Below are 25,527 nucleotides of genomic sequence, written 5' to 3' on the forward strand. Positions count from 1 at the left end.
CGCAGTGGCGGGTAAATACTGATATCGCACATCTGTTAAAATTTCGGCGTATTCTTTTTACCAAAAGCCCAGTTAAAACTTGCGAGATCACTCATTGCACCCCGGGGATCGCAGGTGGTACCGGAGGCAAGGACAGCGCCTCCTGCCCCTCCCGCCAGCAGCGGCGCCTACGGCACTGGACGGAGTCCTGCACTGGAGCGGAGGCGTCCAGCCCGAGGACGAAGGGCAGTACGTGTGCGTGGCATCCAACAGCCTCGGGGAGGACAGGGCCACGCTCACGCTTTCAGTGATCGGTGAGTGCGCGCCAGCACCTTTCTTTCCCTAATTAAGAGCCTTCACTACCGAGGTGGTAAGTGTAAAACAGTAACGTGCATCTTTTGTCAAAAATACACAGACCATGGTGCTGTGCTGCGTAGTAGGGTCCTTGCAGTAGCTACAGCACTCCTACGGTCCGTAAGAATGAGTATCAGAGCTTCCAATTCATCAGAGATTCGGAACAGAATGCGATATAAAGATTCGAAGGGGATGCGATGCGTATTTCATCTTCGATGCTTCTTCTGTTGCACACGCTGTAATTGGGCACAGCATCTTAGAAAAGTAGCACCGCACACTTTTGCCAAGCAGGAATCGTGCGAGAAATTAGGCCGCGTCGGCACACTCAGTCGCCCTAAATCATGCGCCTACCCTGTTACTCTATGTAGCGAAATTTAATCAGCCTACTTGCGTAGTTATGACCATAGAAGATATCATACGTCTGTTTTGCAGGAGAAATTCATTCCTGGAGGGACCCGAGGAAAAAGAAATATTGATACCTGGTTGTGTTCGTGTGTCTCTCGCAAAATTTCAATACAGGGTCAGGGTCGCGACATAATATCTGAAGATGACTAAAATACACAGACTGTTCTTCGTGTTGCGCTTTTTGGTAGAGTGGAGAACAAAAATAGTATATTCACAGCACAGGCGTGCTTAGAGTCAACATGCTGCTGCCAGGAAGCATTTGTATTTTTTTTGTTTCTGGCCGTTGGGCGCTTAGAACTAATGCCTGAAGCAAATGGAGTGTGCTTTCTACTGTTTAGTAGTTGCAGCAAATAAAAAGCACAAAATTTATACTATTGAAATTTATCTCCAGCCAGTTTCACCTAATCAGGTGGTGCAGAGGTGGTCAAAAGATAGACTAGAATTATGCGCAAAATTCAGACGGCGTTTTTCAAAGGCAGGTTATACTCCACGTAGTCTCTGATAGCTGATCCCGCAGAAAAGAAATTAAGACCGCCGAAGGCTCCAGAACAGATAACCGAGTTTTTATAAACGAAAGGAGTTTTATGCTCTTTAGTGAAGTGGGCGTCAAAAAGTATAGAAACCAATGACCTCGACTTCAAGCTCAAAAAAAAAAAAGCGACAATTGCTGCGAGTTAGTAAAACAGATACCAGCGAGTGCAAAAAATTAGAAAGAGATGAAACGCGCGCCTAAGGCGCCATATTACTAGGCACAACAACATCTAGTAGAAACTGCATGGAGAAAGTTTCGCAACATGATGCGTCCTGTTCTGTTTGTGCGAAGAGTATAGCTTTTTGTGGCACCCCACTCCACCCGCTGTTAAATAAAGAAAACTTGATTGTTCAGTGGATTAAGGCGTGTTAATCGAGTCAGGCAGTGTGCAGCGGAACGAAGCTACGCTCAAAGGCTGTGCATTGGCTTGGAGTCGTGCTGCAGGTTCATTTTCTTAGCGTGGCTGAGCTTCGTTGGGCGCACTAAATTTAACCAGGAAAGAAAATATATACAAGCATTGTGAAGTGCGTAGACGCAGCGCGTGGCTCCTGCTTCAACTTTATCCTCACTCGCGGGTCACCTTTGCATCGGAACCTGGCGGCGGGCGTGGCGTTTGCGAGGGGCGAGCGAAGTGAGGCAGCGATGGCGACCACGGTCCCTCCCTCAGGGAAATCAGGCGGGATGCAAATCTCTTCTTCCACAGCGCCCCGCCCTTTGATGTTCGTCGCTCGGGAAAGCGCGGCGCACTGGGAATACGCGCGCGTGTCTCCGCTCTACTTCAGAAGTGGGAGATGATGTGACGTGAAGTCGAGAGACCAGACGATAGATCTCTTTGTTGTGGCTGCTCGAATACAGCATTGAGACTCGTCAAGCGGGCCAAGGGGTACTGACTGTGCCTGCTGTAGGGGATTTTCTCCGGCTTGGAGTGTGCTAGCTTAAATTGGTCTGTTTATTCAAGCGTCCCCCCCCCCCCCCCCCCCCCCCACACACACACACACTTTCTCTTTCGCGCTTCCTTTTTCGCAGTGGCAAAATCATGTTTTTGAATGCCTGTCGGTATTTCGTTTAACGAACATATAACAAGAAAGCAACTGGGTGAGAAGCACACGTAAGTACTTTGTCTAAATTATACAGCGCCGGGTGTTTGCTTTCAAATCATTTAGTGCCGTTCTTGCAACGTCCGTTAACGTCCTTAACTCAGGGGAGGTTAGAAGCTTATAGTCACTCTCCCCATCGAGCAATTTCGAGCGCTGTCAATTCAAAACATGCGACATAATTTTGACATAAGCTTTGCATCGAAGACGCGCTGGCTGCAATTACAAGCAAGAAGTTGACAAGAACGGGGAACGTTGTGGGGGTGTATTAGGCAGACAAAGTGAATATTTCAGGCAAAGACGGGTTTATAAGATTACGATGGCAAGAGGGCTCTACGGGGCGGTAATCGGAAAACTGGAGCTTTTTCAGGAGTAAAAATTGTGTTTGTAGAGTAACGAGCCGTATATTCATAAATTTGCTTTTTGCTTCAATATATGTCTGCTAAACGCTGAAGGACTCGTGACAGCAACGCAAATAGCTTTAGCGAACTGAAAGTTCTGTTCTCAATTAGTGTCTAATGTTCAAACCATGGTAGTACATGATATCCCTGAAACGCAGGTCAGAAAAGTAAAATACCGCGAAATAGATTTCAACAGCAACTGTGTGTACATCACTGATCGTGATTTCGACAACCTTGAATAGCACGTTTACAGAGAATCTCGCATATTATCCTAAATCGGACTTTTAGAGACGCGCTCAGAACGTTTAGTACTTTGGCGCAAACTTGATGGTTTACACAGATATACAACCCCGGTGGTGCCTATTCTCAGACAAGATAACATAAGCGCAAATAGACTTTACTTGGACGTTGTTGCCGGTCTAATTTTTTATTTTCTTCGTATCACGTCCGTGTTTCGCTAATTCGTGGCATGATGGCGTAGAACTGATGTTCGAATGTGATAGCACTACTTAGCCCGTTCTAAAGAAGAGAGTGGCGACGCAGAAAGGAAAACTGTTTCGCTTACAAGAAAAAAGGTTTTTCAAGCGGAATCGAACCACTGTCCTTTGGGTCGGGAGCCTGGCACACTTCCTCTACCCCACTGAGGAGCGCTCGGCACGATGCTATTGCATTGTACTCTTAAGGGTAGGTGAAGCATAGTCCAACTTTGGCATCACTGTTGTACTGCATAACAAGGAGCTCACTTCATCGTAGACTTCGACGAAAGCAATAACTCGTAACATGACGTTGATATTGTCGCCGAAAAGCACATCGAAAAAAAAAAAAACGTGCCATACGACTGTGAAACAGCAGATGTAAGCGTCAGATCTCGATGTCCTGATCCTGCAACGATGTTGCGGGTGGCAGAGATTTCATTTCATTTCATAGAGTTTAACGTCCCAAAGCGACTCAGGCTATGAGGGATGCCCTAGTGAAGGGCTCCGGTAATTTCGACCGCCTTTGGTTCTTTAATGTGTACTCAGGTCGCAAGCACACAGGCCTCTAGCATTTCGCCTCCATCGAAATGCGACCGCTGCGGCCGGGATCGAACCCGCGTCTTTCAGGTCGGCAACTTAGCACCATAGCTACTGAGCCACAGCGGCAGGTTTAGCAGAGAATTAGCTGCGATGGTGCTTATATGGCTTAGCAAGTATAGAAAACACGCGGTTGGCAAGGCTTTTGTTCTGCTCTGTAATTAACTCTGTGACTGCTGCTGCTATTGTTCATTATGATGAGGTTGCCACATAACGACAGATGCTTTCGCTTTCTTCAGCTTGCCTCTTTAGCGCCGTCACGGACCACAGGTCTGCATGCCCAAGATAAAGAGATGTGCCGAGACTTGCACACTTTCTTTGCGATGCCGACGGAGCTCGAGTCAGCCATTCGAAACGCGGTACTCTTATGCTGAGCCGCACCGAAAACTTGGGCGCCCAGAATAAGGGCCACAGAAATATTAGTTCTGGGCAAGTTCGAGCGAAGTTACAGCAACCACACTCAAACTCCGCAGCTTTTCCTACCACTTCAAAGTTTTGCGTCCTCTCTGGCGCATTCTCTCCCATCAACAACGTAGTCGCATTATCTCCCACTCCCCTACCGAACTTCGCGTGCTGCGCACAATCGTTTCCTCATTTCCTCTACTGAAGAAGCTAAAAAATAAAACGAGTGTGAACACTTCACGGCTGTGCACCGTTTCCTATGTCAACCCATTGTGCTCGACACAATGCGCAGGAACCGCTTGACGCCCCGTCGAATTCTCACCTGCTGGCGCCATCACAAAGGGCCGCGGTGAAGCCGGCGTGCGAAACCTACGCTGCGCAAGTTTTTCTTTTCGGTTCTGATCGCTCTTCCTTCCTATCCGAGCAGAGAATTGGGAAACGGTGGGCCTTTGGTGCCCAGAGCGTACCGAACAAAGCCGCGAATACGGTAACTCAGGCACCCGATCAGAAAAAGGGCTGGTAATTGAATGCTGCCCACAGTAGCATATCATGCTAGAGGCTTCATGAAAATGGAGAATACGTTATTTTATTTTTTTTTCTTTGTGCTTGAAAGGATAGGTTGAAGCGTCACACGAACAGGCTACGTTTGTGATGCACAATACGGTACCCTGGGCATATTGCGCCCTGGTACTGGCTGCTCTCAGTGGAGGAACTGATGAGTAGTCCTGCAATTAAGACTGCATTTAATAAAAGATATTCTGAAAGCGTAGCGTGAACAAAAGGCACCCTACATGCGCGTTACAATGATGGCTGTATATGGGATTTTCTGCGTCGTGTAACCTAAAACAAAAGCCGTGCAGGTCTCTAACGGGGCTGTTGGAATACTAATCAGGCAGATTATGTGTTAACAATTCTTTTCTAATCAGTTATTTCGTCTCTTTCTTCCTGCCAGTCGTGCGTTTTATGCCGGAGCCAGCGACTGGCACTACTTGCTGTCTGTCAGGGCTGACGTCACGAGCGGGAGCGGCCAATCGGAAAAGGACAAAAGAATGAACTGAGGAGAGAATGGTTCCACTCATTCACGTTTTAGTCGTCGTTGTGGAGAGCGAAACTTAAAACACTTTGAAAATGATCACATGCTTTCTGCTTGAGGCAGTGGAGGCGTCCATGAGCCCTTTCTTTCTAACGCCAAATGTCGTGGAGAATCTGCAAGCAGTTTACTATGGCGAAAAAATATATTCGTAATCATCATCATCGCATTCCGAGCCCTTTCTACATTCAATACAGGATATTCAAAAGTCGTGGAGAATCTGCAAGCAATTTACTATGGCGAACAATTATATTCGTAATCATCACCCTTAGCGAAAAAGAGGATGTGCTAAAAATGCATTTCAAACGTATTGTATTAATTTCATATTTATTTCGCATTTTTTTGTCCCTAGGCTTAAACTGCAATACGAATGTTTTCTAAGTATACTAGGAATAATATTTTAAACGTTCTTAAAAATACGTGAAAAGTACATTTTTGCCCACTTAGCATATTTATAATGCATTAAAAATATAATAAAAAATATACATTAGAAATATACTAAAAGTATACATTTAATACATTAAAAATATGTTTACTCGGGCTTAAAAAAAAATCAACTGGGCCACGGGTTAATTCTTCAACTGGAGAACAAATCGTACACGGGTATTTATCATTAATCAACAGGTGTCTAATTATAAGGTCACGTGATTGAATGGGAACGGCAGATACCTACACACAGCATACCAAGACGACAGTGACACAGCAAACAACAAATCCTACGACAAACGCTATGCTTGGCTTGCGGTATATATGCCCAGCGAAACCGACGCACTATTTTGCTCGGTGAGGCCTTTTTTTGCGCAAATACTGTGGGCTGCCAAATTATCGCAGAAGTACCCTACTGGTCGCGTTCGAATCTGGGGTTAATTGAGAACGGAACTGCTAGTTGAAACTTGCGTCAGGCCCAGGTCAGGAGTCGAACTGTCAACCAACAGATACATGGGCGTGTAAGGGAGCCGGTCTGCCCTGCCAGATGGGGTCCTTTCCGCTGGCTTATTCGGACCAAGAAGTACCCAAGGCACTTTTGCTGGTATAATGCTATCACGTTCTCACACGGAAATGTTCGAATGACATTGAGTGGAATGACATTCGAGAATAGGAATGACATTCGGACTCGACGGACTGCCGCGGTGCTGCACGACGCTTTCGAAACGCATTCGAAAGCCTCGTATTCAGTGTACAGCAACGACGACGACGGCGGTCACACTCGTCCGACAACGACAGTATATATCACGCTGAACAACAGGATGTAATTATAGTGAAATATCTAGTTTACTATAATATGATTCTAGAGGGACACGTTTTTCAGGCCAACGACACCGACGAATCCGGTCGGCGGATGGTCAGCCTTGTCGGCGGCTGAGCGAGAGCACGGTGATGAGGCGGCGGTGTGTATATGCTCGCGCTTCTAAATGAGCGAAACGAACGGCTATATTTCACGTGTTTTCACCTGAACATTCACCAGCGATAAGCGCTTGCCAAATCAATTTCAATCGATGACGGCTCTGTTCCCTTCCGCGACGGCTAGGCCCAGCGAGTTCGCAGGGCTGGATCTGTGATTTCGGCGGTTGTGAAGAGCGAATCACAAGCTTTAGGGTATGCAAATGGTCACCAGGTGTAGTTTTGGCAACAGTGACCTGAAATCAACTATTGCTTACATCGCAGGGCACGCGTACGATGAACGGGAATCGCCGGTGTGACCCAGACTGCCGAGCCGTGCTTTACGGCCAGCAGCAGTCGTCGCCGTCGCTAGCTTGTGGATAACAAGTTAGTCCGTTTCAGTTAAAGCGAACAGTCGCCAGACATACTTCTGGATAAAGTAGCTTAAAAAAAAGTACTGGTCACGTCGGAGAAAGCCGGGACAAGAAGCGAGAAGCGCCAGTCCTGCGCGATGCCAACAACCCGGCTTTCTCAGGCGTGCGATCGCATCATCGCTTCCCACACATTGTCTCACTGCGTAAACAAGCACGAGTACAACCAGTAAAAAAGAAAACAGACTGTTTAATAGAACGAAAGCGCAGATTGCGTTTTATGTTATGTAAACAAGCGATGTAAACAACAGTATGAGTGCAGTCGTCCTCATCGGCGCACTCCCGGGCAAATTTCATGCTGACGCGGTTGGCGTAATATTATCTTCAAGCACTCCCTTAGACAGAACACGTGTAGCATCGTTAGATGACATTCGGCTGGAAGGCATTCGAAGCGCCCGTGTAGCAGGGGTATAAGTGGTGATCACCTTCCTGCTAGAAGTTACCATAAACGAAAGGATGACAAGAAAGGGAAAGTTTTCACTCTTCGCTGAAACGTCATTTCGAGCCCTAGATTGTTCCACGGTAGCTTGAAGTGTAATGCAAATATGTTTACGCGGACAACCCATTTGTTAGAATTTAAATATACTTCAGACGGATTAATTGCGTATTTACGAAAGTACACTTTAAATAGATGGCCAGCACCAAAATGCGATGTCCCGAAACTCGATTTTGAGCATTAGATTGTTCAACGATTGTAGTGCGCTGCAAACATGCTAATGCGGACTGCCAATTTGCTAGAACTTCAGTGTTCTTTGGACGAATTAATTGCGTATTTACGGAAGTACACTTCAAATACATTGACGACACGCAAATGCCATTTCCCGAAACGCGATTTCGAGCACTCGACTGTTCAACGGCAGCTAGAAGTGTGCAAAGACGTTTAAAAGGACTGCCCGTTTGTTAGAAATGAAGTTTATTTCGGATGAATTAATTTCATATTTACGAACGTTCACTTTTAATACATTGACAAGATGCTAAAACTGCATACATATACGTTTACAAGGGCTGCCCGTTTTCTAGAATTGAAGTATACTTTCAATGAATTAATTTCATATTTCCGAAAATACACTTTTAATACACTGACAAGATGCTAAAACTGCATACATATTTTTTCACGTATTTAAAAAGTGCTTGAAGTATGCTTTAAGTGAGGTATTTTTGGCACATTTTAAAAATATATTTCGAATACCGAGCATGAAATTTCAGAAACGTATTTCCGACATATTTTTAGTGCATTCATGAATACAAAATATGTTTAAAATACATTTTAAATAGTCCACCGTATATTCCAAACGTATTAGTTTTTGCTAAGGGCATCATCGCCTTCCGAGCCCTTTCTACGTTCAATACAGGATATTCATCTCGATAAGGTTAGTCCTTTCTCCACCTGCCGTCATGCCATCCCTCCAGTTGACTAATCTCTTCTGCCCACCTAACCTTCTGCCATCTCTGCTACGTTTACGATCCATTGGAGTCCACTGCGTTATCCTAAGAGGGTTGTGGGCATCTGTTCTCTGCATTATATGCCATACGCCCTACCGAATTCCAGCTCCTATTTGCTTATTTCAGCTAGGATATTGTGAACTCGCGTTCGTTCGCAGACTCGCTCTGCTCTTTTCGTGCCTCTTAACGTTACACATATCGTTTTCCTCTAAACGTGGCTCCCTCACTGCCCTTCCAGGCGAGCTGTCGGTGAGCGTCCGTCCGCGGCTGGTGCGTGCCGAGGCCGGAGACTCGGTGTCCTTCCAGTGCAACACCAGCGCCACCGAGGCGTCGCTCGAGTGGCGCCTCAACGGCGCCCCGCTGCCCGAGGGATTCGCGCGCCTCGAGCGGGGCTTCGTGCGCGCCGCCGCCGTGGGCCGCCACCAGGGGGGAATGCTGCAGTGCTTCGCAGCCGCCCGAGACGGCCGCAGGGCGGCGCAGGCGATGGCAGAACTCGTGGTCGGAGGTGAGGATACGTTTGGCACAGCACGTAGGAAGCGCACAGGGTGCTTCCATCGAGCGGCTGAGCTTGTAGGGAGATGACCGAAGCACAGCATTCAAACTTTCCGACAACCACCGCTGTCTACCCGAATATCTCAACGTATATGCATTTTGCGGCTGTCGGATGCCTGGAGTGAAATTAAGACAATAGCGCCCTAGTGCACAAGCCTAGAACAGTGTTTTTATCTTGAAGTCTCTGGCTACTATAGTGTCCATTGCGGCGAAGCTTCAAAATTTCTACTCACAAGGCGGAGAACCATTCTGGCGCTTGGGACTCTTTTTATACTCTTGTAAGTGTGCCACCACAAAAGCGTAAAGTGACTACTGTAAAAGCGTCGACAAGCCAGAATGTTAGTGTGCACTATAAAACCGCAGCTTGTTTCCGAAATGAAGACATGGCCGATCACCACTGCAGAGCGTGCCCCGCGCATGGAGCGCACGTACGGCGCCTCTGGAAGCCTGAGTCCCCGGTCTCCGGCAAGTCTGGGCTGCCGGGCATCGGGCGACCCGGCGCCCTCGATCTCGTGGACTCTGGACGGCGCGTGGCCCGTGTCCGGTGGTGGGCCGCGGCTGCGCCTCTGGTCGACCAGCGACACCGCGACGGGGGACGCGGTGAGCTTCCTCAACTGGACCTCCGTGGAGACGGCAGACGCGGGCCAGTACGAGTGCGTGGCCTCCAACGCGGCTGGTCGGACGGTGCACGCCTTCCGGTTGGACGTGCGCGGCCCACTATTCACGAGGCCCGCGTACAACGCCACGGCACTCGAGGGACAACAGCTGAGGCTGCAGTGCCCCTTCGGAGGGTACCCCTACGATAAGGTCACCTGGTACAAAGGTACGCGCCTTAGATATGAACTAACGTTACTACGAGAGTTACACATTTCCTTACATGTTTCACGTCTAGAGGGTTACATAAGAGATGGTCGTGTTAATATCTTAGATGACATTGTACAAATGAAGGGGGTTGAGATAACGCACTGCGTCCGGTGATAAACCTATTCGATTGTGTAGCCCCATCCAATGATTACTATAATTAGGAGCCCATGTAGGAGGGTTGAAATCTGGGTTAGTTGATACATACTTATGAAAAAAAAAAACAGCCAAAAACACGGGGACAAAGGAGAGACGATGCACACACGAGGTGGTTAGTCCAGTCGTTGCGTGTGTCTCGCCTGTCCTTTGTCCCCGTCTTTTTGGCTGTTTTTTTTCATAAGTAGGAGCACATTCTTGGCGGTTTTTATGAGAAAAGCAGCGCTTAATAAAGTGAGCTGCTTATTACAGGCTTCACAGAGTAGTCGGTTTGCGATTGTTCCAGAGGTGCAGTCCATGACCCTAAGCTTCACTCTGGATGCGGAGAACTGCTTTTAAACTAAAAGAAAGAAACTAAATTTCTAGTCCGGCTTGTCATTCAATGGAGCAGTCAAGGAAAGGGATCGATTCAACAGTGATGCATGGCTAATTTAACTTGTACAGCGGATGAAGGCCACAGTGGTACGGGCAATGTTCTTAATGGAACGAAACTTCTCAAGGGAACGTCTTCTTTCGCAGCATTGCCCAGAAATGAGAGAAGACGAGAATGCCCTAATGAATAATGCTTCGAGGGAAACCGCTGCATTTAACGAGGATATAAATCGGGGAAAATGCAAGTTTTACAAACCATTACCTCTCGCATTAGGACTGAGAATGAAGGTGCACAGAACTCTAAATTGTGAGCCTAACTATCGACACAGTTTTCTTCAATTATGCATGCTCTGCCAACCCGGTTTGCATGACTAGTACGGACCATTCCTCAGGTTTTTGTTCTATGTTCCAGAAGTGCTATGAATTCTTCTTAAATGAACTTCGAACCTACTTTTCAGATGGAAGCGAACTGCCCGTGAACCAGAGGCAGACCGCGTTCCCCAACGGCACGCTGTTGCTGGAGACGTTGAAAAAGGCCACCGACCACGGAGAGTACACCTGTTTCGTGCAGCGCCTGGCCGGTTCATCTGTGCAGCAGGTCATCCGTGTCATAATCAGGAGTAAGGCCAGAACAGTACGACCCCATTTACGAACAAAAAAACGCCGTCCTTTGCAGTGTACGCAACTAGAAAAAGCATATATCTGGACAAAAACTGTTTTCTCGTGAAAACGACTAATCTTTTATAGGTACATAATCTAGAAACAGTCCTAACACAACTAGAAATCACGTTTCATGGAGCCGTGACGAATCTTTCACATCGAATGTTAACTCTGATGCATATCTTTCGAAGAATTCTATGTAGAGTCTCAACATTAAACAGGTGAAAACTCAAATATCAGCTACACTTATCGTTGTAGTTTCAGAAGCGATGCTGCAAAGGATTTTTTTTAAATTTTGAGCAGTTCGAGAGGCACATAGAATCTTGTTTGAGCTTGGTCTCTTCCGTAGGATTGGAAACACTAAATTTTGAAAGAGAAAGTAGTTCAGGAGTGTGCAAAGATAAAACTTTGTGATCGCTGACTATTAAATAAAATTTACGCAAATAAGTACGTCTGTTTCATCCAAAGCCACAAGTTTTCCATCTTATTTCCTGTTCGTTACACTTTCAACTCTCACCTTAGCATAACAAGGATAACCAGTAATTTCATTAAGCACTGAGTTTGTAGTAACTCTAAGTCTCCACGACTTTCCGTGATGAGAGTTACGTGTGCAGAATCTGACACCTCACTTCATCATCGGAACGTACTGTATACATACCACATACAATGTCTGCTCGAAGCTAACCATTGACACCTATTAAGGTGGAATAAACCTTTATGCCCCATACGTCGGAACGCTGGCGATGGTCTAAATAATGTTCGAAGTATGCGCTCATCCTGTATTCCAGTGACTTAATACTGACACTTCAAATAGAATTCATTTGTTCTTTAATTAAGGAACTTCACACCAACGCAATAACGTTTTCCTTATATCAGAATTGCCTGGCTGACCGAGTTCTACTCCACCTGGACGCAGTTCTAATCTCAGTGAACGTTCTGCAGCAAATAAAGCAAAAGAAAAAAATATTCTCGTTCAGTACTGTCAAGTCAATGATTACATACTTTGAATCTCTCTTGATTTGTAACAAGTTAATTAGACCTCGTGCCGCGGAGCATATTTCTCTTACTTGTTCAGTTTATAGTAGCGCAGTTCTTGCGTTTTTGCACTGGGCATAGTACAAAAAATTTCAACGTTACGCTCGACATCTATCAACCACTGCGTAGTATGCCTGGACTGTTTTGTGTGCCGCAAAGGTCGAAAGAAACATTTTTTTCACTAGGCTTAGTATCCGTGGACATGCTGAATCTCGTCTCTAGTGTCACATGACCTTCCTTTTGGTGGGCAAACGTCGGCGATAACCGCAGTCTGATGAGGGAGCGAATTCAGCTTGCATGCTGGTTTGCAGCTGGGCCCCAGATCACGCCATTCCGGTGGCTGGACGAGCTGCAAGAAGGCATGCGTGCGGGGTTGAACTGCTTCGTCCACGCGGGTGACCCACCCATCGTCATCGAGTGGCTCAAGGACGGCTCGCCCCTGTCGCCGCCGGTGCGCCAGGACGGATTTGGATCGACACTTTCCTTGGAATCCTTGTCACCGCAGGACGACGGAAACTATACCTGCCTGGCTTCCAACGCCTGGGCGACCGCAAGCTACAGCGCCGCGCTAAAGGTCAAAGGTCGGTAAAAAATGCAAGGTTACCTTGCAGCGTTATGGTGCTCGCGAGTTACACTTTTTCTTTTCTCTCTGCAGCCTAGTAATTACCATTTTTCATCAATCTTGCTGACAGAACGCATTGCTTACATAAGGTTAAAAGAAATCTGGCCATAAGCAGCAGTAGTTTTTCTACAATCTAGAAGAGCTCCAGTCAACACTACAGATGAGCTACTACCTGCTGATGCTTACGGTGTGTGTGAATCGAAAATGAGGCATTGCGATTATGAGATCGTAACGAAAGCCATGCAATTTAACAAAAGATGAAAGCATACAGGATAACTGTAGTATTCCTTGGTAGCAGTATTTGTCGCTTTTACATAAATGTATAAGACCAATTCTTTTCTCATTCGATGGGGAATTATGAATATGCCATAAATTGAATATACGAGGTACGCAAAAAAAGAAATGAAATTCAAATTTTAGCGCTTTCTCGGCCCACCTCCCTAGTCAAGTACTGCAGTTCCTGATGTTTGGAATTATATCCGCACGTCTATGACGGCACACCTAATCATTTGTTAATACATTAATCGATAATAATATTCTGCGCTATCGATGACGTCTACCGCATAACGAAATCCTAACATATACGATACAGAATGTGCACAGCGAGCATAAAATTTGCGAATGTTGAATATGCATTCCTTGCCTCTCGCCTTCAGCGCTTGTCATTGTCAAGTTGTACCGAAAAAAAAAACCATGCGCAGAGAAAGCTAATATACCACACGATGTTAAATGACGGCTAAGTGCTAACGTGCTCAGATAACCCTGTCCTACGTCCAACGCTCGCAGTGGCCCCCAGCTGGAGTTCCGAGCCCCGGGACGTGGTGGCTGTGACGGGACACTCGGTGGTGGTCGACTGCCAGGCAGAGGGCGAGCCGCCGCCGCACATACGCTGGAAGACAGCCTCGGGTAAGCTCTCATCAACTCCCGATATAAGCAACGAATGCAGCGCGTGTGCTTTTGGCACTGGGAGCTGAAAACAACCTAGTCCTCCATATGGGAATGCAGTCGTACTCAAAGTCTAAGGAACGGCGGGCACCGCTAAAGGTAAAACACAAAATACATCTTTTCTTGGTTGCACTAACGCGCTGTCGCGACGCCGGACGATGGGCCCGAGTCGAGGGTAGCGAAGACCAGCGAGGCGTCGAGGAACCTCGGAGGCGAGGAGCTCTCGTAGGCGAATTAGAATTTATTTACATCTTTACAGATGGAGATTTCAGAGAATTCTGCCTCCTACGAGGCGGAAACACCGGGTTTTAAGCCTTACAATGTCCCTAGGTCCCTAGGCAGGGAATTTGTTGTCCTTGGGCACGCACCAATCGAAGAGCACAAATTGCCATTCTTTTCACACGGCACCATAAAGGCCCGCCCTCGAATTCCTGCACGTAAGCCACAGCACGTGAGCACACACACCACCAGCCTTCCGCAGGCAACCGCTGTTTCTCACGCTGCGAACTTGGAAGATCGTGTTCTCGGCGTGTCCGCTCGTCCTCCTGTAGGCTTGCTTCTCGGCGATGTGTACGTTTCTCCAAACGGCGGGTTTCGGTAAACCGACCCCGGCGCGAAGCCAGCGTTGCTTGTGTTATGCCCACGCCGTTGCACCTGGGCGAGGTCGCCGTTCTCGGGTAGCCTTGTATATCTTCTGCCTCATCCGGACACTCGAAACGATGCGCACTTGAGCTCCGTTTACGGCCACGCTCTACGGCAACCCTCGTCGACGAGTGCTTGTTTCCAGACCATGGTTGCTATCCGCCTTTATGCGCTCCACGGTATACTTGTCATCAATGAGACGCACCGGCGCCTTCGCAGACAGTTGAGACATTACAGCGCGTTGTAATTTTGACCACCCAGTTACAAGGTTAAAGAACTAGCCATTTGGTAAACAGAAATAGCTTCCAGCAAGCCACTTTGTCCATTTCACTATTTCGTAGAATCAGTCATTCCGGCGACTGGCCCAGCATATCCCACAACGCAAGACTGTGATGGCAGATGATCATGAAAGCTGCAATGTATTCCAACGCAGCGAGCTATTTCTGCACCTTTCGGCATTGTCAGAAAGTAGGCGGTTTCAGTTAGCTTGTGAGAACGAAAATACAAAACATTCTCGAGGTCCTGACCTCTCGTGGGCTGAGGCACGATGCGTTTGACAGAAAAAGCAGAATAAGCGACCTTCGATGTCAAGATAAGGAATAAAAATCGCTCAAAGGACACGGTTAAAGCTCGAGGTGGACGGGCCTTATATACACACAGGAATGTATACATGCGGGTTGTGTATAAATACATATGAAACGAACTTCCCCATCACAACAGGGTTTGGTGAGAGTAGTACCTGGCCACAACCTCCTCTATGAATACGCCAATTAACGCTCTACCCTCCGGCTCCCGCGGCAGCGCTGCGACTGACCAAGGCGGCGGTCACATCTGTGACTCAGGGGATGATGCTACAATAACGTGGCCGCAGCTCGAACAGGATAGGGTTAATTGGAGAAATCTAGGAAAGGCCTTCGTCTTGCACTGGGCGTATTCGGGCCGATGATGATAATAGTTAAGAAGGCGATATAGGTTTAGCCCTTATAAGTGCACTTAGGAAGCTGTGCACCTCGATCAACAATAAAGCCCTGCAGACTGAAAGAACCTGACGCCTAGACGAGAATAATGCACGAACATAATGATATTCCGATATCAATCTTATTCATTTCACCTCTCTCCTTGGGTCTCATGCTGCGACACACGCTCTCTGTTGCAAAGGTCGGCTACGGCGAGATGTGAAGCGCAAGCGAAAAGTGCAATCGAACAGAAACAAACGCGTTTTTTGTGCTCGACAATGAGAAGCGCAACCCCGAACGCGCGGTAGATCAGCGAGATAGCGGGAACGTTACAAATGGTGCGTCGTTTCATTTGCCCAGCTGTCGTAGAAATGATAAGGGCAATCTGCTAACGTGCTGCTTATTATTCAAACCGCAGATCTCAGGAACAACGGCACGCGATGTTTTTTTTTTTTTTGGCTTCCCCTTACTCTTTACATTAGCTTTTTCTGCAATGCGATTGCTGTGCTATTAATTTCCATTCAACTGCGCCGGCTTGCGCCTCCTCTTCTTTCTGTGAGCGCTGCTTCCTCAACGCTTCGACCATCCTTTCTCTTCGTTATATTTTTCCTGTGTACTGCTGTTTCCACGCTTCTTCAGCACGTGACGTGAGGAATCTGCTTGACATGAGCTCAGAATGTATGCCCTCTGGGCGTGCCTTAGGGGCACTGCCTAGAAAATGAAAGGCCCAAGGGTGTGGGCCGTGCTCGCTGAAATCAGCGCCAGATACGTGACTTCAAAGATCGCGAGAAAAGAGGGAGGAAAACGTGCTTGTGATGCGAACGCAACTCATGCTACAGAGAAAGCGCGAAGTCATGGCGCGAAAAACGAAAATTGCGGCTACAAACATCTCCACGGGAGCACGGGTACCAACACTATACAACGGAGAAGCAAGAAAGGACCACGGATTGAAGATGGGACGGCTATGGAATTTAAACGCTCAGTAAACAGAAACGTACCCGTGCGGCGTAGAAACTGCGCCGGACCCACACGCACACAAAAGCTTAAAGCGTGAAGGGAGCAGAGCGTGGACAAAATGCCGAGCTAGCAAGTTGGAGAACGGCTGGTGCGCGCTTTGGGTCATCGATTTGAGCTTTAACATATCTCGACTTATATGCAGCGGAATCACACTTTGGGATGGGTTGCCAAATTTAATATTAAATCGGGCTCGATGGCGAGAAAACAATACATGTTGAATAAAAATCAAAATCAATAAAAAGGTCACAGCAAAAGTAAAACGTATGCTGCTGCATAGCACCGCGAGAATCTGAGCAGTGGGCTGCCGACAACTGACAGTTGGATTAACTTCGAAAGTTCTAACCAGAAAAAAAGAGCTGTGACACCTTTGCCTGTAGTATCAGTTAAGGCACAGTGAGATATCGCAGCTCCCAGAAGCAACACGAAGCTTGATAGAGAAAACTATACCCAACCACGTGTTCTTCTATGTTGAATTATTAAGCTACATTGTCTGGCTTCTCACAAAAAATTGTTTACCGGCAGCTTTAAAGACGTGGACGTAAAGGAGGAGACCCAGAATGAGCACACTGTAATTTCCCCCTCAAGTCCCTTAAGTCTTTCCCGTTCTTAATTCAGAATGTAGCTCCAAATTGTCCGTCTAACTATTGCATTGGCCCTAGGAAGAAACTTCGCCCTCATGAGACTTTCATTTGAGGTCAAACAAATTGTATTGGACGCTTCCGAACCTTCCATTGAAAATAGCTAGTACTTCCTAGTGTCGCTGGTCATAGGCACATTTTGTACCCCAAAAGTTTATCTCACTGAAAGGCGTGGTACCGCCGGTACCAGCGAACGAGGAGCAGAATTGTCGAAGTTTCTAGGTGACTAAGGTGCCTTGTAATGCCCGGCAGTTATTCTCTTGGGCGCCGGAGGAGGAGGAGGAAGAGGAGGAGGAGGAGGAGGAGGAGGAGCAACAACAACTTTATTTTAGAAAAGAACAAGACATCCTCATGGGTGGGCACCTACTTGTCCATGAGTCCACTGGCCTGGGCTTCACGGAGCTGCCACGGCTGCTGAAATTCTGAGGGCGCAAACCTATCGGAAACAGTGCTTATGTGCTACATGGTTTGGTGGTGGTTCTGCAGATTTCGTCATCCTATTTGGTCTCGAGCGAGATTTGGGTTTGTGGGATCTAGAAGAAATATTTGATGCTTGAAAACTGCAAAAGGCGTTTAGGTTCAAATTCCGAGGAATATCATGTCACGTTCGGCAGTCGTACTGTCAAGCGTATCACAATACCAGTAAAAGCATGTCTGACATGAGCTCATGAGCAGAAAGAAAAACAAAACTCAATGGAGATGCACTTAAGCGCATGGCAGTTTGGCTGACACATGGAAGAAGGGTAGCTGAACTGTTGTGCGTGGCAATGGCGTTTTTAGCATGCCAATTCGTTCCAGTGGCATTACCGCGTTCTTTACTTAACCTATCGGTTAAGAAGTGGTTACTTTTCTTTTTCTATATTCCACTTTTTTTTTCTTCCGTGGTGTGCAGTGCTATGTACAGTGGGCGATCCGTTATCCAGCCGTCGTTTCGTGCTGCAGCTTCTGTGGTTTGCAAGATAAATGACCGTAATTTCAGAGAACCGACATCTTACCCTTTCGATGAGTGATCGTTTATCAAAAAAAGATGCCATATAGTTAACACAGGCTTCTTTTACCGCCCGTGGTAGTAGCGCTGGCTTTGGTCGCGTCAGAAACGATGCCGAGCAAACAATCCATTTTGCGCGGAAAATAAATAAAAATGATATCCAAGGATAAATCACGTTTCGCAAGGTGTTTCAGAAGCAATCGAATCTGCAGTCTTAATGTTACAAAACCTTACTCCAAACGCTGTTTGTTAAAAAAGTAAATAAAAATTAAGAGACAGGAGGAATGTATAATTATTGATTGTAAGAAAGTTTCCAAGCAACTTCGTGAACAATGTGTCTGTTTGTGTTTTTGGCTTCACTCATACTTGGGCAATTATCCCTGGAATAACACGACAGTAACTGCCAACTTTATTGATACATATAGCGCTGGAGATTTCAGAAGGGAGCATTAACAGCAGTTTTTATTAGCCTTTTGAGCAGTGAATGCGCCGGAGGAAACAATGCTTTCTGAATTGGCCATATCACTGAGGGGTTGGGCTTGTTCTGAACAATGTGCAAGCGCTGTTTGTTGTAATGACAGTAGTGAAGAAAAACAACTACTAGCAACGCGCGTTGTTTTAACGAAGTAATTAGCATGTATTGCAACTTGCTTGTCGAAATTTTTTTTGCTGCACACTATGAAAATTTGGTTATTCAGTTTGTTAACGTGTAGCAATGATTAAAAATCACCATGGCGTTATAAATTGCATAGAAATAAAGCTACGCGAGATTTATGCACAGAATGCCAGGCCCCCGATAGCCAATTCCTCGACAGCATAATATGAGATATGTGTGTTTCTTAAATCGCTCTCTGTTTACAGCAACTTTATTGCGCGAAGCACAGGCTTTAGAGCGCTCCGTACCCGGGCGTCCCTTTGTACGGCGACGTCACTAACGTCACGTACTTCGATGCATTTGTGCGCGCTAAGTGCTTCACATTATCCATCCACTTCAGGCTGACGAAATGTGCGAATTGAATGCTAAGAATGCTAAGGTTAAGAATTTATTACTTGCGCCCTAAATATCAGGCTTTTAAGCCTTCAAATTTTTTTTTTCATGTATGCGCGAAGCTGCATCAAAGCATTGTATTATTTTTGGCCTCTTGAATAATAATACTTCTTGTTGTGCCATTGTAATGTTTAAAGTGAATTTTTGAAAGTCATATTTACCCTACATTTACAGCGAATAGTTTTATTGGGGCTGGTTTTGAAGCCTTAACGCAATTCGGCGTTTCCCTTACCGTTCTTGATGGAACAGCGCAAAACATCGGGACAAGAGACCCTTACCGTGCTCTGTACTGCAGTGAAATCCAGACGTCACCGGTGTCTCTCTCTCTGTGCACAGGCTGGGAGTCCGGCCCGTACCGCGCCCTGGTGAGCAGCTCTCGCGTGCACGTGCTGGTCAACGGGTCGCTGAGCGTGCGCAGTGTGGAGGCTGCCGACGCGGGTCTCTACCTGTGCGAGGCCTCCAACGGCGTCGGCGCGGAGCTCTCCAAGGTGGTTCGCCTCACCGTGCGCAGTGAGTGGCGGACAGGCAGCCCGTAGAAAGTGCGGTGGTGCCTCCGTTGTGGCTGCGTCGTTATTGCGTTTTTGTGTTTGTGTTCATAAAAGGCGGGTAGATAAGTTTAGAGTTCAGAGGAGGACAGAGTGTGCTTCGTGGTTCCATATCTATTTATTCAAGGCGCCTGGATGGACCGAATTTTGTACTGCTGGCTACACCGCTCTACGCCCCTTCAATTCTGATAACTGCTCTTTCTGAACTGTGTTAACAGGTATCGAAACTGTTTTGCATCGTCGGATTCCCAGAGGCCGTGTACTTCAGGAAAGAATCAAGTACCTCATCTGTGCGACTGCCCATGCCAGCAGTTGATCGGTTAATCTTTATACTTTCTTGGTTCGGAAAGCGAATTTTATGATCAGCATGCTATATTCCCCTCGCCATCTCTTTATTCTTGCTAATAAACTTAATTAAACTGCAACGCAGGCAGCCCCCACTTGTTCCCCAAGGAGTCCACCAAGGCGGCCAAGCGGGGAAGCACGGTGCACCTACAGTGCGAGCCGGAAGGTGACACGCCCATGCGTTTCTGGTGGCTGAAAGATGGCGTGCCCGTTGCTGCTCTAGGAATTCACAGGTACTCGGGAGCAAAGGCATATCCTGACATCTTACCACCATTTGTCACACAAAAACTGGTTGACGCTCCATCATTTACATAGAGCACATTTACAGATTCCAAACACAAACGTACAAATAATCCGAAATCAAAATCGTTCCAATGTTTCTGCTCACCTGAACCTTCAAATGCTCCAAAATTGATTGCTACTGTCCCTTTGTTATAGACATGCATGAAACTGTGAGAAATAATAAATTTAATAAGATTTCAGCAATGGATAAAGTGAGCTAATTATTTTTTAAACTCTGATAGTCTAAGAACGATAAAACTTGGCACGATTATGTAGGCGCATATATTTTATCTAGAGAAAAATTCAGAAATGCTTCATTATCCGGCCATGCAGCATTACGACAACACAAATTTTAGGTTTTCCTGAAGCTGTTGTTAGCTTTTGCACAATTATCTTCAACAGGCCTCCTGCATCTCTAGAAGCTGCCATGTGCATTACATAGAAAAATATAAATATGTTGGGAAGGTTCGTTTCTTGAAATGTGGTAATAGATCATGGGATTGTGAAGAAAAATGGAAATAACATTTTTACACTTTGTATCACTTTGTGATAAGCCGGGCTTAGAAGGGTTATGTTTTTGCGTTTTATTTGACGTTGACTTAGCTTCTGTACTTTTGGGCAGGTGTAATTACCGTTTTTATTCTAGGGTGAGGCGCCGTAATTACCAATAACGATGTAGATTTTGCCGGTATGTTTAAGAAAAAATATGTAATAGTGATCACCCGCGTCTTTCGCGGAAGTGATTGTGATAACTAGACTCTGATACATTACCACAAATAAATTGGGAAAAGTATCTGTTTCGTTGAGTCATGAGACTGGACATGCGTCACATTTAGTTTGGTGTAATGTCAGTCTTTAAGAAAAACCTTTATACAAACGGCTCTGTTTCTGGCAAAACGCCGTACTGTTGTTTTAACTGCTTTCTTTTTCTTTAACCCTGCATGCCCTTTTGTTACTAGTAAGAAAAGCAACCAGTCTACTTTCGCGTGGCACTCACGCTTGCATTGGTCTTACTGCTGGTAGTCAGTTCAGTTATAATTTTTACGATTTTTTTTCACTGGAATATTCAGAGAATTTGCGATGTCTACTTTTTTCTTATCGAATGTTTACGTTCTAGGAAAAGGGCTGTAAGTCCACCTGCTCTGGAGAAGTTTAAGAGCCAGCAGCAGTAGCAGTGTTGGCTGTGGTATCGTAATTTCCACATGCCCTATGGAGGTTGCAATGAGAAACCCCTTGGCCCACTTCGTTCTTAAAGGCACCAAAACAGAGCTGTCTGAAAATAAAGGTAAACAGCGTCGGTAGCTGTTGTGTTCTGGCGTCAACTCTGTACAGAATGACTTCAAGTAGTTGCGATTCGAGCAGGAGTGACTGATGCTGATGCTCCCTCTTCGCTCCCGTTCCAGATATTCTCAAGCAGAGCACACTGATCCCAACAAGGCCAGATCGACGCTCACTATCGCGGATGTCCAAAAGTCGGATAACGGTCTTTTCACGTGCCACGCATCTAACGACTTCGGAGAGGATTCTACAAATGTGCACCTAGTTGTGCAAGGTACGCGACACAAGGAATCTTCGTTCATGTTTCATCGCAGGCCACCGTTGGATCTGCCTGCAGAGCTGAGTGTAAGCTAAAGGCGGTACTGGCATTCAAAAGCTGTGGCACGATTATAACAAACATAAGCGCGTAGAATAACGCACAAAGACTATTTCGGAGGTCGTGGGTTCGGATCCCACCAGCGGCATGTGGTTGTTTTTTCTTCTGCTTTTCTAATCAATTAGCTTTAAGCGATGACATATTCTAAATTGATCAACACCACAAAATAAATAAATTTAAAAAAAATCCCATGTGCCCCTTGGTTTCTGTGGCTGTTGGCTTCTGTCAATGCGCCTAAAGGTTATACTAGGCTTAAAGTATGCGCGTTTTGTCCTATATTTTTCCATAAATTTTTTCTGCGAGGTCTTTTCACTCACAATTCTGCAACATCTATATTTGGCGTCTCATGAGCGCCGAAAAACCGAAAGAAGACTGCAAGAAAATATTCTTGCCTCGCCATTTTTGCTCGCATAATGCATTCTGGATAATGGCTATTAAAAATGGGCACAAATATTTAAAAAACACAAATTAAGAAACTTTTCTGCGTATGTGATGTCTCCTTGGCACCTCTGCTGTTAGACGACGGTGTTTTAATGCTGAAGCTGATGAAGAACTGATAGGTTTAAAGAAAAACGTAGGTATGCGCGGGGGTTCTCAAACTATATTATATTTTTCTCATGGTACTAACATAACTTTTCGGCAGCTTTTACTGATTTCTCCCCTGGCAGATGTTCCCGACGTACCTGATAGTCTTGAAGTGAACGAGGTGAGCAACAGGTATGTGCGACTTACCTGGACGGAGCCATTCAACGGAAACCTGCCCATAACGCAGTACCTGCTGCGATGGACAAACAAAGAAGGTTCGTTGTTACCTTGATTAAAATGAATATGAAGAGATTAGGGTGTGTTGCGAAATTTGTCCTCCATTAACTCCGGGCTGTTTCTTCCACTGTCGCACACTTCACACCCGCAGTTTATTCTGGCATGGGTATATGTGGACACTCTATTCCGACAGAAAACAAAGCCACCACTTAACTAGAATTAAAACTTCTGGAGAACCTTTTCCTCATAAATACTTGGGTCTCTTTTCCCGCAACAAACCTTATTGCGCCCATTCCCAATGAAATAAAGCGACTTTCGTGTTGGAGGTCTTATGTTAAAACCAATGTCTCCGATGTTTTTCACGACGGACACAATCTGCATCTTTTCACGTCTGTATAGTGGTGCTGTGGCGGCTGGTAACTACCTGTGCCATGAACAAGCTTCTCAAGTAGATGTGAAGCAGTTGCTTTCCGGAAGAGACAAAGTTAAAGCTGAACTCACCCTTTCGTTTGATTCTTTAGTGCGACCTATCAATCAGTGACGCTGTACCGTTACTTTGCCCAAAAGATATACTTATATTAGACTGCGATTAGTGTTAGAACACTCTGTTCCGTTCGCCTAGCACAGGGCATTGTTTGCGACACTAGACAGTGGAATCCCCAGTCCTGTTGTTAGTGGCGGCAATGAGAGCCGTGCTACATCGTGAAGCCCATTTAGTCTAGCGGCGGCAAAGCTGGAAAAGATGACAAGACAAGTAGCGGCATCTGTGAGGGATAGCAGAAACGAATGACATGGATAACTGGCTGTGTGCCTATGCAGATGGACCGCACATTTGTTAGTTGCTTGTCGGTTCTGGTGGAGAGTGCACTGAACGCTAGGGTTTGGTTTCGCTACCCTCTCCATACCTCGGTTCCAGGCACGTGGGAGGACAGCGTGTCGGTGGCCGGCACGGAGACCAAGGTGACGGTGCGCGGCCTGGAGCCGTCCACATCGTACCTGTTCACACTGCGTGCCGAGAACGCACTCGGACCCGGTGGCTACACGCAGCCGCTAGAGGTGCATACCGACGACGAACGTGAGTGGCACAACTGACAGGCACGCAGCTCCTTTCCAGGCTTTAAATTTTAATCTTTGCGAACGGCATCGGCGCGGATAGGTAATTACTGAACCAGTAAAAGAAAAACAGGGAATTAGAAATTAACTTATTTTTGCAAACGAACACCGTACATCCTTGCTCAACCGCTGCACGATGTATAAAGAGTGTTTTGTTTATCGCTTTTACAAGATGCGCGATTGAAAGTGGATATAGTCTCTTGTACCCAGGCACCAACCGAGCCTAATCATCGACGTGCGTGACTGCAAGAATAAGAAGAAAAAAACAACGTCGACTAACAACGAATGAGGGCAGGGCGACTACGGTGCAATTAGCTGGAGCACACTTCGTGACAAAACAATTCCTTATAAGGAAAGACATCTCGGATTGCGCTAATTGGCGGCCAATGGCGGTGTTCGTTTGCTGATCGTTGCTCGAAAGCGAAGACCATTTGTCGATGCTGCGCACTTTCGGGCGCAAACCTAGTGTCTGTTAGGAACAACATTTTATTATTTTGGTGCGGGAGTTGGATTACTGTGCATTATGGTTAGATCGTAACTGAGCCTAACAATGGCCGAATAAATAAACCACACTAAAACAGGCAATCATTAATTGTAAATGCATCGTGTTAGCTTTAGTCTCATTTGATGTTCTTATGTACAGATGGCTTCCTGAATTGTACTGTTAGGTGCATGCATTGGCATCATTCTGAGTTGAAAATGAAATATTCTTTTCTTTTTTTGTTCCTTTCGTGTTTCATTTTCTGGTCGTGTCTGTATACTATGGCTTCTGCAGTGAACAATATTTCCTCCTAGAATTAGTGCACAGAGACAACGCTGATTAGGTAGATGCTACCAATTCGATGCGCATTGTGTCTTCGGAATCATATGATAGCAACTATGATGTTTCTTCTATGTTTTACATGAGATTTACTGTCGGCTAGGCTATACAAACTGGTGTTCTTATGTTCTTTTGTAGGATGTTTCATTTTTATTCTGATTTGTTTGCTTCGTATTTCTGCGCTATGAACAAGATTGATATTATATAACTGCTTTCTGACATGGACCATTAATTGTATGTATAGCTGAAAATTTTATATGCATATGATTCATAGCACTGAGTAGCTTCTCATGCATTATAACTGCAGTTGTTCATTTTATTAGCGTTAGCACTAGGAGGAGCTTCCGATGCAGGCATGAACTACGGGACATCTTTCTGTATTTTCACTTGTGCAGCAAATTGCGACGCACAAGTCAACCCTTTTTTGATATGATTTGATTCGATTAGAAACAAGACAAAAAAGTAGGTTTAGCAGCGTCTAAAATATCGTTGCACGAAAACCAGATGTTATTCACAAGCCATTCTTTTCTGAACTTCTCAATCCCTTTCCCGCAGTCTCAGTTCAAAGCGCTGGGGCGGTGAGGTAATTTCCCCGTTTACTTCAGGACGATAGCTACAAGCCTTCGACTCTCTTACGCTACAAGTGGTCATTTATCTTTTAGTGTATAAGCACTACTTCATTAGCAAAGCTAAGAAACCCACGGTATGTGTGAAGCCTCAATCTTCGACCTTTGGCCTTGACCTCTGACCTTGAACTATGATCTTGATCTTCCATTCGGTTGCCTTTGAGGTGGTGCTGCCTCGAGTGCTTTGCACGTCCTACACTGTAAAGAGAAAAGAGTAAAAAGGTAGTAAACTGTCCTCTAGCACACTCCCTTTGATAAAAGTGAGTGCGCAAGAGGACAGCGTACTTATTTTCTACTCCCATAT

General features: G+C 46.0%; 1 protein-coding gene across 1 annotated transcript in view; it reads left to right on the forward strand.

Moving 5' to 3' along the window:
* Nucleotides 1-25,527, forward strand: part of LOC149372032 (cell adhesion molecule Dscam1-like) — a 133,884-nt gene that overhangs the window by 97,768 nt on the left and 10,589 nt on the right. The window contains exons 7-17 of the mRNA XM_089566394.1: nt 115-293; nt 8,823-9,089; nt 9,540-9,959; nt 10,984-11,145; nt 12,532-12,801; nt 13,629-13,748; nt 19,413-19,586; nt 20,052-20,199; nt 21,652-21,800; nt 22,571-22,702; nt 23,581-23,739. Of these exons, the coding sequence (XP_089422520.1) occupies nt 115-293; nt 8,823-9,089; nt 9,540-9,959; nt 10,984-11,145; nt 12,532-12,801; nt 13,629-13,748; nt 19,413-19,586; nt 20,052-20,199; nt 21,652-21,800; nt 22,571-22,702; nt 23,581-23,739 (2,180 nt within the window). The remainder of the gene's footprint in view (nt 1-114; nt 294-8,822; nt 9,090-9,539; nt 9,960-10,983; nt 11,146-12,531; nt 12,802-13,628; nt 13,749-19,412; nt 19,587-20,051; nt 20,200-21,651; nt 21,801-22,570; nt 22,703-23,580; nt 23,740-25,527) is intronic.

Source organism: Amblyomma mixtum, chromosome 1 (assembly GCF_055824585.1).
Source record: "Amblyomma mixtum isolate Tamu chromosome 1, ASM5582458v1, whole genome shotgun sequence".
Taxonomy (NCBI): Eukaryota; Metazoa; Arthropoda; class Arachnida; order Ixodida; family Ixodidae; genus Amblyomma; species Amblyomma mixtum.